At 51.9% G+C, this 11,621-nt stretch overlaps 1 protein-coding gene across 4 annotated transcripts in view; it reads right to left on the reverse strand.

Annotated features, from left to right (window-relative positions):
- The window catches only part of Nfam1 (NFAT activating protein with ITAM motif 1), a 36,045-nt gene extending 24,738 nt beyond the window's left edge, over positions 1-11,307 (reverse strand). The window contains exon 1 of one of the 4 annotated variants that reach the window (XM_076911725.1): positions 11,082-11,307. In XM_076911725.1, coding sequence (XP_076767840.1) covers positions 11,082-11,161 — 80 coding nt within the window. In that variant the 5' untranslated portion in view covers positions 11,162-11,307. Of the gene's footprint in view, positions 1-1,691; positions 1,884-11,081 lie in introns of those variants that run through there. The other 3 variants (XM_076911724.1, XM_076911723.1, XM_076911726.1) reach the window with 3 other exon arrangements.
- Positions 11,308-11,621: the final 314 nt, after the last annotated feature.

Below are 11,621 nucleotides of genomic sequence, written 5' to 3' on the forward strand. Positions count from 1 at the left end.
ACAGTCCCAAGAACCTGTGTGTCACTGTAAGAAAAGGGACTCAATGCCTCCGCTTCGGGAGCTCAGGAAGGCTGCGGGCAGGGCTGGGCAGGGTTCTGTGAGGGCAGAGTAGGGCAGTGGGTGAGAAGGTGGGGAGGATAATGAGCTTGCTACCTTGCAGCTGCTAAGGGCACCTCCTTTTGACCCAAGTGGGAAAGGGGAAGCAGGAAGAACCAAAGGATGGGAGCCTGGGAGTCTGTGTAATGGTGACCTAGACAGGAAGAGGGAAGTGGGAAGAATTGGAAGTCAGATGTGTGTATGTATGTTGGGGGGGGGGACATAGATGTTAGCATTTTTTGTCTAAGCTCTGCCCCACAGTTACCTGGCAACAGCCTGGTGTGCCTGACTCACTATAAAAGAAGCTATTTGGCCTCTCCTCTCTCTCTTGCCCTCCCTCTTGCCTTCCTGCTCCCACACTCTCCCTATTCCCTCCCCCCCTCTCTCTACACATGCTCATGGCCGGCCTCTACTTCTTTTCTCTGTCTCTCTCTGTCTCTGTCTCTCTCTGTCTCTCTGTCTCTGTTTCTCTGTCTCTCTCTCTTTCTCTCTGCCTTTCTCTGTCTCTCCTACTCTCTCAACTCCCCTCTCCATGACCTGAATAAACTATACTATACCGTCATGGTGTGGCTGTCCCTCAGGGGGGAAGGGATGCTTCAGCATGGGCCGGTGGAGTTACCCCCTACCCCACATCTCGCTACACATCCACCAAAACATATCCCCCCTCTCTTTATCTTTTTATAAACACATCAATAGGTCTCCGGGTGAGAGCCCTGAACTTGTGTGAGAGTAGAGGCAGGGGAAACTGGAAATCAAGTTGGGTGGGATAGGATGTCCTCTACTCTAGTAGAGGGACAACTCTGGAAGCCTGCGTCAAAGTTGATGGGAAGGCACAGGGTACAGAGGGAGGGGCCACTTGAGAGTAAGGCCTCAGGAATACATACAGGGGGAGGTAAAAGAATGGGACCAGAAACAGGAAAAGCCTAGATTGGTGGCCCCCCACTTGTGGGTTGTGACCCCTTTGCTGATCAAATGACCCTTTCCCAAGGGTCGCCAAAGACCATTGGAAAACACATATATTTACATTATAATAACAGTGGCAAAATTACAGTTATAAAGTAGCAATGAAAATAAATGTATGGTTGGGGGTCACTACAACACAAGGAACTGCATTAAAGCATCGCAGCCTTGGGAAGGTTGAGAGCCACTGGCCTAGGCTCTGTGCTCGTGCTCGGCTTGGCTTTGTCTCGTTTGGTCTCTATATCCTCCCTGTCCCTTCCTGCCCTCAAGAACACTTCCACGCAGGAAGCACGGGCCACTGCTAAGCTCACTCACATCCCACTTCCCAGAGCAATTCAAAGAAGACCCTGCAGCTGCAAGTGCTACAAAGAAGCCAAGAGCCACAGGTGTGGGTGGGGATGCCCAGGACCTAGAGGCAACAGGCCCAGTCTTGGATTCTGGCTCTCCACTGAAAAGCTGTGCAGCCTTCAACAGGTAGCTTTGCTTCTCTGAACTTCAGGAGCTCTTCTCCAGCAGGGGAAAGGGCAACACCAACCTCACAGGGCTATATGGAGGGACCGAATACTCCTGCAGACACAACCACAGCAGATCAAAAGGAAGGAGGGCCCCTGTCCTTACCCAGTTTTGTCTATTACCTCAGGTCCTTCTTTGACTGAACACTGGGGTGGGTGTCGCCTTGGAGTCTCAACCGGTGGCCTGGCCCGGAGGCATCCAGCTGGGTGTCTGGTTTGTGTGAGGTACACGCTGGAAGGGCAGTCTCCCCACAGCTGTCTCTGCTCCTCCTCATCCAGGCCTCTGATCAGTTGGGAAAGACTTAGCCTGTCACCCCCTGTTAGCATTTTGTCTAGGCTCTGCCCCACAGTTACCTGGCAACAGCCAGGTGTCCCTGACTCACTATAAAAGGGGCTGCTTGCCCCTCTGCTCTCTCTTGCCTTCTTGCTCTTGCTCTGTCCCCTTTTTTTTCCTGCTCCCGGGCTCTCCCATTCCCCTCCCCCCCTCTCTCTATGTGCTCTTGGTCTCTACTTCCTACTCTCTCTCTCTCTGCCTTTCTGTCTCTACTACCCTCTCAACTCCCCTCCCCATGCCCTGAATAAACTCTATTCTATACTATACCACCGTGTGGCTGGTCCCTCAGGGGGAAGGGATGCCTCAGCATGGGCCCGCAGGGGCAACCCCTTCCCCCATACCTGTCTATATATCCACCAAACATAGTCTTCCTTTCTCTTTATTTTTATAAAACACAACACCCCCAGTACCTGATTCCTTCCCTTTCAGGTTCTTCTGACTCTATGGCCACTTTATCTGACGTCAGGGCTGGATGGAGACACCAGGGACCTCTGTGCTAAGTCCATGATGGGGAACAATTTGTAATCAGAGAACCTCATTCAAGAGTGTAGGCAGCCATTCTGACGTCTTCCTTGGTGTGGCCAGTTAAACCCCACTCAGACCATTTCCCTGTGGAACAGGGGTACCCTCCCTTCTGGCTCTCCCAGAGATTCACAGACTCATTCTAGCCTGATCCTTGATCCTTTCTGATCCTGGGCCTCTTGAGGAGGCCCAGGAAGGCATCTGAAATCAATTCACAGGGCCAAGGCAAACAATTTATAAAGGACAGGACACGGAGGGCACGTTTCACACAGAGTTGGGCCTGTTTCAGTTATTCTCTGTGTGACCTGGTTTCAGTTATTCTCAACTGGGTTCAGACAGGGTCACCCTAAAACATGCAGCTTCTGATTCGGGGTGACTGTGGCCTACAGTGCCTGCTTTTGGAGTAACCCTCATCACATCCAGGCCCCCTTTCTGAGCTAGGCTCCCAGACACTGGGTTCCTAATACAGGGTGATTGATAACAGAAGCTGCTGTCCCTCTGGCACAGTCCCCTTTCACAGATGAAGAAAGGCTCAAGAGACAAGATGAGGTTTGCCCAAGAAGCAGGGCTATGAAGTAAAGATGATACTATACTCTGGTCACCTCTGAGTCTCACCCCCTCCCCCACCCCCCTACTGGTTACCTCTGAGTCCCGCCCTTCCCCCCAGGCTCCCAATTCAGAGATGTTATTCTGCTAGTTTCTATATCTGGGCAAGCAAGACTCAAATGAAAAAAAATATTCTCAGGTGGTGGTGCACACCTTTAATCCCAGCACTTGGAAGGCAGGGGCAGGTCGATCTTTGTGAGTTCGGGGCCTACCTGGTCTACAAAGCCAGTTTCAGGACATCCAGGGCTCTGTTACACAGAGAAACCCAGTCCTGAAGAGAAAGAAAGGAAGGAAGGAAGGAAGGAAGGAAGGAAGGAAGGAAGGAAGGAAGGAAGGAAAAGAATGAAAGAGACTATCTTTTAAAGGGAGCTGAAAGATTTGTGATCACGTCCCTAAATGTGTGCTACCAAACAGTCGGACAGGGATACAACACAGAGGAGCTGAAGAGAAAAGACTGACCCGGATCCTATAAGCATTAGGGGGAGCTGCCCAGCTCAAAGGAGACCCTGCAGCTCTACAGGAAGTGAACCCATGAACCCTCTACAGTCTTGTAACAGGGTGACCAAGAGTCCTCGGAGAGCAGTCGGTGGCTCTTTGAGGAGGAAGCAAGTGAGAAGAATAACTTTGCAGAATGCCTCCTGGAGGTGCAGAGGGTTAGAGCTTAAAGTTTCACCTCACCGTTCTCACCCCAACTCTGCTCCCGCTGCCTGACGTCGGCAGTGAGCTCTCCAGAATCCCCCAGCCCCTCCTGAGCCTTGGCCGGCTCCCAGCTCTGCTTGCAACTCAATCCCTCCCATAGCACTGAGCTAGAGTAGTAAGGGCCCAAGCGTGCTGATCAAAGGGATCCGCCCTGACTCAGGTCGATTTTTAAAGGAAAACACTTTGATTTCAGGCTCCAAAAGAAAGTCGTTCCCACGGTCTTTATGTGAGGCCTGGGGGTTGCCCTCCGATCCGTTCTGGCAACTTTGAGAGCTACGACTCTTTAAAGGGTCCTCAGGAAGACGCAGACTGCTGGCTGCCGGTTTGTCCCTGAGTCCCAGCCGTGTGCCAGAGTGTGAATCTCAGGGCACCTCAGGGCAGCCGGCAAGCCATTCATGACAGGCAAGCAGTCGCCAAGTGGCTGGCGCGGGCGTTGGAAGGCGACCTTTGAACGGTGTCTTATGGAGTTTTTAGCGCTAATGTTCTCCACATGGCACGCTCAGGATGGGCTGTCATGTCGTTCAACACCTCTGAATCACAGCTGCGCGCAGATGTGGCTTGGCTTCAGGCCCTTCCCACAGCTTGGCTTCATCCCATTCTCACGGTTCTCGACCCCAGACTCCAGAGCGCAGGAGAGCCACATGGAGACACAAACCAAATGAGCGCTTTGTAGAAGGTTTGGCCTGGTTTAAATGCACAAGTGTTCGCTGGAGTGTTCTCCCTTTGAGCCTCTTTACTGGCAAGCTGGTGAGTGAGACCTGGGTCAGCTGGAGATTCGGGGTCTCCCTTTCCACACATCTGTACCCTCAAAAGGGGTATCAGGATGGGTAGAAATGGCGACAGAGCTCGGCTTGTCCCTGAATTAGGATGGGTGGAATGGTGTGAGGACCCCCAGGGGTCCTAAGAAGGGGGCTGAAAGACACAGCTGGAAAACAGAACAATAGAGGGGAAGTCTCTGAGGGTGTACAAACCCAGAGGACAGGCCACCACCTACCCAGAGAGGGGACAGGAGCTTTCTGGAAAGAGATCCTTGGACTGGGTCATTGTTTTCTGAATTAGAATTCTTCAGGTCCCTCCCCACCTCCTCCCTCCATAAAAGTGAAACCAGCTCACTGGCTCACCATAGAAATTCTGGAAACCACAGGGAAGGATCAAGAAGAAAGGCGGACTTGTCTGCAGTTCACCACCCTGACAGAGCAGCTGTGAACATTCTGATGTCTTTCTTTCCCATCTCTTTACCAGGCTGAACTTTGAAGGAAGAAAAGAGTGGGAGGCAGCCAGGTGGGGGAGGGGAAGGCAGGAGGGTTTCAAGCACAAGAAAGCTCTTGGGTAAAGCTTCTAGAAGTTTCCACACAGGGCACTGTGTCAGGCCACTGAAGAGAAGGTGGTGAGAGAAAAGGTTTAGGGCTAGGATGAACAGGGCATCAGGGTCTGCAAGAGGTTGGGGGAGGTTGGAGGAGGCAGGGGTTGGGGGTGGGGGTGGGCTAGCTGTAAAACAGGCATAGCCTTTTACATTAAAAAGAAGACTGGAGAATACCACAGCGTTCCCTCCTGTAGACCTGGGCCACTTAAAACCTCCCCAGCATTGGCAAGTCCTCTGACTTCTTCCCTTCCATCTCCTTTTAAATTACAAGCTCAGGGTTGGAGATATAGCTCAACTGCATGCCTTGCATGCACAAAGCCCCGGGTTCAATCCCCAGCATGGCATAAACCAGGTGTGGTAGAGCATAGCCATAATCACAGACCTTGGACGGTAAAGGCAGGAGGGTCAGTAGTTCAAAGTCATCTTTGACTACAGAACAAGTTTAGGGGCAGCCTGAGCTCAGGAGACCTGTCCTTAACAAGTAACTGCATATGCTTCCCTTCCGACTCCTCAGTCTCCAGTCACCCCAATTCCCACCCACCCCAGTCTTTCAGTTGCCACTCATCACTCCCTCAGCACCCAGCCAGCCTGCAGCCTCCCCTTTTCCTTCCCTCAACACAGCTTTGATGGCTACCTCTGTTAGAGTCAGGAGATCCGGAGAACCGCGAGAACAATGGCGGCCACTCTGTGACTCTCACTCTCTGGTCTTGACTCCTGACCTGCAGACCCTCTCTCTGTGGCCTCTTTCCTCCTGGACTTCTCACATGCTGTGCTGTCTTTGATATCCATAGCTTTTCTTTGCCACCTCCCGGGATCCTCTTAAGCTTGGCACAGCCTAACCTGCCCTAGATGGGCTCGCAGGGCCCTGAAAGTTGAGAGATACTTCTGAGTTCGTGCCCCTAGGGACTAACTCCTGGAATTGAGGCTGTGAGAAGAGCCACTGTCCTCTGGTCCCCGGGCTCCTTTTGACATGAGAAGGTCAAAGAAGGACACTTGGTTAGTTAAAGGCCATACACATTTTGAATGTAGGTCTTTGCCCACCCTGACTTGGTGAGACTCAGCCTACATAATGGAGGCCACCACTGCCTGGGCTCCGTGGCTCACTTCTGCTGACTCAGCAGCAGTAGACAGGTTTTGACTTGCCCTTCTTTTCTCTACCAGAGTACATGCCATTTTCAGGCAGGATAGGAGCAGCTATTCAACCAGGTCAACCATTTCCAAGTTCCCTGTGAGACCACAGCATCTAGAACAAAGCCACCAAGTACAGCCAACTATCAACTAGATCCAGTAAACCAAGAGTCCCCACAGGATGCTAGATCAAAGCCATTCCATCTTAAACTTGCACCTACAGCTCCCATCTGGGACAGGCCCTATGCTGACAAGCAGTCTCAGAGAGAAGAAAAGGCTTGGCCCAGCCTCAGCTCTGTGTACAGACTGACTCTCTGTCACCTGCAGGAGGTCTGGGAAGACCCTAGTGAGACCTCAGACCATGAGGTTTTCAAACCCCAGGCACAGAGGAAAGAGTGTCAAGGGGAAAATGCTGGGCCCATAGAACTCCAGGGGGCAGGGTATACAGTGATCCTATCCTGGGAAGTATGCACCAAACTATAGCATTCACTGTGCACGTCTGAGGTCTCACACTGACACTGAGAGCGTCAGCAGTACCAGATATGATCTTCTGTCACAATTAGCAAGAGGTTTGCATGGCAAACTACTGAATACCTCAGGACGGGAAGGGAGGTGGTAAGTGGTCGGGTAACTTGGCCAAGGTCTCTGAGAATCCAAATCCAGGTTGGCCAGCCCCACTGCCAACTTCCAGTCTTTCCTGGCCTCCTCAAGCTCACCTGGAGTTTCCCCTCCCCTTCCTCTGGCTTCAGCTGCCACTCCACTGCCTGATGCCTATAATCCTATCACAGTAAGTCCGGTCTAGAGCCGCCAGGAGCAGGGGAAGGGCAGATTCCACGCTCACTTCCGTGTTTCTCCACTCAAGACACAAGAGACTTTATTCCAGAGGGGAACCTCAGTTCAGAGAGAATAGGGGCTCATTCAGCCCAGTGTCCAACCAGGATGAACCGTTAGACCTCCCATTTTCCAGTGCTATCTGGGACTACATCTGGGGCTACCCAGGGCTGATAAGCTTAATTTAGCTGCTGTTGTCACCCTTTTCTGAGGATCCCCTGGGTGCCGAGCACTGTGCCAGGAGCCAAAGATGTAAAACCAGAGGACTACATGTGGTTGCTATTCTGTGGACACTTAACATTCAGCCACACGGGATGACAGAAGCAGCCTCGGTGAGAACAGGTGCTCTGGAGCCCAATGCACAGGGGTATTCACAGACACACAGAAAGGCACAGACACACATACACCTGGAGATGCCCCTGAAATGCCCAGCATGACTGTAGAAACTGCAGCATGTTCACTTGACAGGACATATCTACGGCAGGTGTGCACACAACATCACAGGCTTGTGGGACATGTATGGTATGTGTATGAGGCCCTAGTCTTTGTTCCCAGTGCTGAAACAAAACAGGCAAACTTCCACGGTGACTTGGACTGTGCTGAGTGATAACAAGATACACAAATAGGTCCAGGTTTACCCAGCACCCCCACACCCACACTCATTCAGAAGAGAGCAATACCTCTAAGGCAGGAAAAAAAACAGCGTCTCTGGAAGAATGTTCTGGAATGTTCCAGCATATTCTTTCTCTCTTGCCATAGTCAGGCAGCATGGTTTTTTGGAAGTGTTTATCATTCATCACTGTACTTACAATTACAATGAGGAAGGCAGCAGGGAGAGGACCTATGGGGACAGTGTCTGAACCTCCACTTGACAGGCAATCCGCTGGAAGTAGTCTCACATCCCACTGCTCAGGGAGACGCTCCTCTGCAGTCAAACAGAAACCTCTCTCTGTTTCTTCCCCCAGCTTGTCTTCTGGTCTCCCAGCCTTTATCCATGCTGTGCCTGTGTGCAGCCTCACCTTCTCTGTCCTCCTCTGGGTCCAGCCCCCAGCCCATGGCCTCTCCAGCAGGCAACCTCCCCCGCAACACACACACCCGCAGTCCCTGAGCCCACCTCAGCACTGCACTGCCTCTCTGCCTCTCTGCAGGCCTCTGCCTCCCAAGCTCTTTATTGGGATTAAACGAAGATGAAAGGCAGAGCCCAGTGGTGACAGAGGCTGGAGGGGCAGGAAGGGAGGCAGGAAGCCTTGGCTTGCAGAAGGCAGAGCAACTATTCATGTTTGGGAACAAAGGGAGTGGTGACATCTGAGGCCAGAGAGCACAGGCAGATGCTCGCATGAGCTCCATCTGGGTCCTGTTCCCTGGGACAAGTCTCATGATTTCTACCTAACTGACAGTGGGCCTGGGGCTTGTACATCTCTGTTCCCTGAAGGGTCTAGAGATCTGTGGCCTGGGAGGCCCTGCAAGCCACTTCCTCTTCCACAAGTATTTGAGAGAGAAATCAGTAAAACTCAGAGCTTGAAAACAGTCGAAAGAGAAAAGAGACTGACATTAGTCAAAGACACTGAGGCCCAGAAAGGGTAAGCGGGTTACCCCAGTCAAAAGATGCTGGCAGTCTCAGCATCTGAAGCATTCAGGTAGGAGGATGGGTGGAGAGTTTGAGGTCAGCCAGTGCTATACAGTGACTTCTGGCCAGCCTGGGCTATACAACCAAGTTCAAGCTACACATTGAATTCTTGTCTTAAAGAAAACGAGTAAGAAAGACAGAGACAGACAGACAGACAGACAGACAGACAGACAGGGAGACGGAGACGGAGACGGAGACGGAGACGGAGACGGAGACGGAGACGGAGACGGAGACGGAGACGGAGACGGAGACGGAGACGGAGACGGAGATGGAGACAGACAGAGAGATTACACCTATGAAAGAGCTCTTAAAGCCTGAGACAGGGGTGTGGGGGGAGGAGCAGAAGCTATGATAGACAAGGGGCAGGAACAAGAGAGGAGGCGGTGTGTTCCTGTATTGGGCTCCAGAAGGCAGGAGGCAGGCTTTCCCCTCCCATGCAAAAGCAGGAAGAACTTCTCTGTAGTGGATGGTTTGCTGCAATACAAGGGGGAAAATCTGTTTTTGTTTGTAGCTCATCCTCTTTCAAAACAGCTTCCCCAAAGCTGCAGTCACTTGGCCAGAAAAGCCTCCTCGATTTCAGCGCCTTGGTGTTTGCAGGGAAGAACCACACAGAGAAAAGACAGGACGTGAGAGACATTAAATTCAAATGACTACGCTTGCATTTTGTTTGTTTGTTTGTTTATCGAGGGATGATGGTTGTTGAGGCACAATCTCACTCTGTGGCCCCAGCTAATCTGGAACTAATAGCAATCCTCCTGCCTCAGCCTTCCAAGTCCTGGGATCACAGGCACTAGCCACAACATCTCACATAAGTGGACATTCAAACACTGTCAGCAACAGATATATTTTAGCTTTTGGCTGTCTTTTCATAGGCAATGTGGGATAAGCAACATCATAGGAGGCAGACCACAGGGTCGGTACCCCAGACTGCTCTAGAGGCTGCTTGTTGGCTCCTGCCTCCTCAGAGCAAAGTTTCCTGGGAAGAATGTTCTTTGCAAAGAAAAGTAATAGAATCTGCAGAGCCCACTGGGCAGGGGAGGCTGAGGCTGAAGCTGACTCTGGCCTGCAGCCTGATTTCAGACGTGTTGACAGACCTCCCTGGGTTTAGACAAACCTGTCAGTGAAATGACGCTGAGGACATTAAAGGTTCACTACATGCTAACTCCTGATGGTCAGATATAAATGAAAAGGGAGATATGACACAATCCGGGTGGAGAGAACTCCCAGTCGCCTCATCAAAGCCAAAGCAGCATTGAGGAGAGGCCTTGGTGGGCAAAGTGCTCACAGCACAAGTGTAAGGACCAGAGTTCGAATTCCTGGAATTCACACAAAGCAGAGTAGCATGTGTCTCTAATATCCATCTTGTGTTCCTGCCACACAAGATGGGAAGCAGAGACAGAATCCTTGGAAGCTTGAAGGCCGGCCAGCCTGGCATCTGCAGCAGCGACAGACAGGCAGACAAACAGACAAACAAACAAATGCTATCTCAAACAAGTGGAAGGCAAGGATGCTCACTTAAGGCTGGCTTCTGACCTCCGTAAACTCACCACAGCACCACAGCACCACAGCGTGTGTGTGTGTGTGTATGTGTGTGTGTGTGTGTGTGTGTGCATCCTCCACAGTGGAGTGGCCATGAGTCAGCCATGGGCCAGCTGCTAGCCAGGCCAGGGAAAGGACACATAGTGCCTGACAGATATTACCCAGTACCACCAGGGAGTGCTTCTAGCTATCCTGAGAGGGACACCCTTGGAGGTGCCCTAGTCTGGATTGACCCCTACCCCACAGCCTGCTTTGAATCCAGACCTCTTAGCTTCCAAGGGAGCCTGGATGCAGGATAGGGCAGCAGTGTTGGCCCTGGGGAGATTCACTGGTCATAAAATCTTTGGCCTCTGGCTGTATTTTAGAAAATGAAGTGAAGTGTGAAGTGTGAAGGCCTCTCTAGTGGCCCCAGGGTGCCATTCTCTGGCTGCCTTTCTCTCTATGTTAACAAACCACCAACAGTGGTACCCAGGGCAGCTCCAGCACCCGGCAGATTCTACATGATGCATCTACCACGGCAACCTTGTAAGAGCTGTCTCTTCCACAGACTCCACACCTAACCTCAAAACACAGCACAGACCCTCCTTATTTAAGGTCCAGGGGGTCTAAGCTATGCTGTCAGGAAAGTTGTTAACACTTCAGTGAAGACACAGCACTGTCCCCCCACCCCTTCAAACGCCACCTTGAAGAGGTATTAGCTAAATATCTTCTCAGTCCCCAAAGGCTTCCTTCATAAAGTCTACAAACGTTCAAATGCAACCAGCAAATCCCCAGAGACAGGTCCTGGGAATTAGCTGCTCCCGCTGGATGAAAGTCACTCTGATGTATGCGAAACAAGAGGACGTGAGAAGGAGACAGACTTGCCTGCTAGCTGAAGGGTCCAGGGCACCAACAGCAAATGGAGGAAGCACCAGGCTGGGAGCCCGCTGGGAGGGTGCAGGCATCCCATCTGGGCCCCGCACCACAGAAGCCAGCTCTCCATGGGGCTCTGTGAGGTGAGCCGGACACTTGATCAAAGCCAGTCCCCCCTCCCTCTTTAGTCGCTATGACTAAGGCCCCTGCCGGCAGCTACAGGTTCCCCTTTGTGTCCCCATAGGTTCCTCCTCTAGACACCCTTCTGCTTCCTCAAGGCTGTTCCTCTCAGAAACCCTGACTTCCCTCTGAAATAGTAGAAGCAGCCTTAGGTTGTGTAGGGGGCAGTGCAGGGGGCTTCAAATAGATAAGCAGCCTGGGACTCCAACTCATCTAAGCCACACAGTAGGACAAGAGCTTGAGGTAGGAACCTCGATTTCCCCGCTTCCGGCCTCCTCAGTCCCTTGCAGTAGAGGACCCTGTCCTGGAAGCTGGGGCCATGCTCCTTAGGTCTGAAACCCTAAAAATGACCACAATCCTACCTGCTCAGAC

This window comes from Arvicanthis niloticus, chromosome 13 (assembly GCF_011762505.2).
Source record: "Arvicanthis niloticus isolate mArvNil1 chromosome 13, mArvNil1.pat.X, whole genome shotgun sequence".
NCBI lineage: Eukaryota > Metazoa > Chordata > Mammalia > Rodentia > Muridae > Arvicanthis > Arvicanthis niloticus.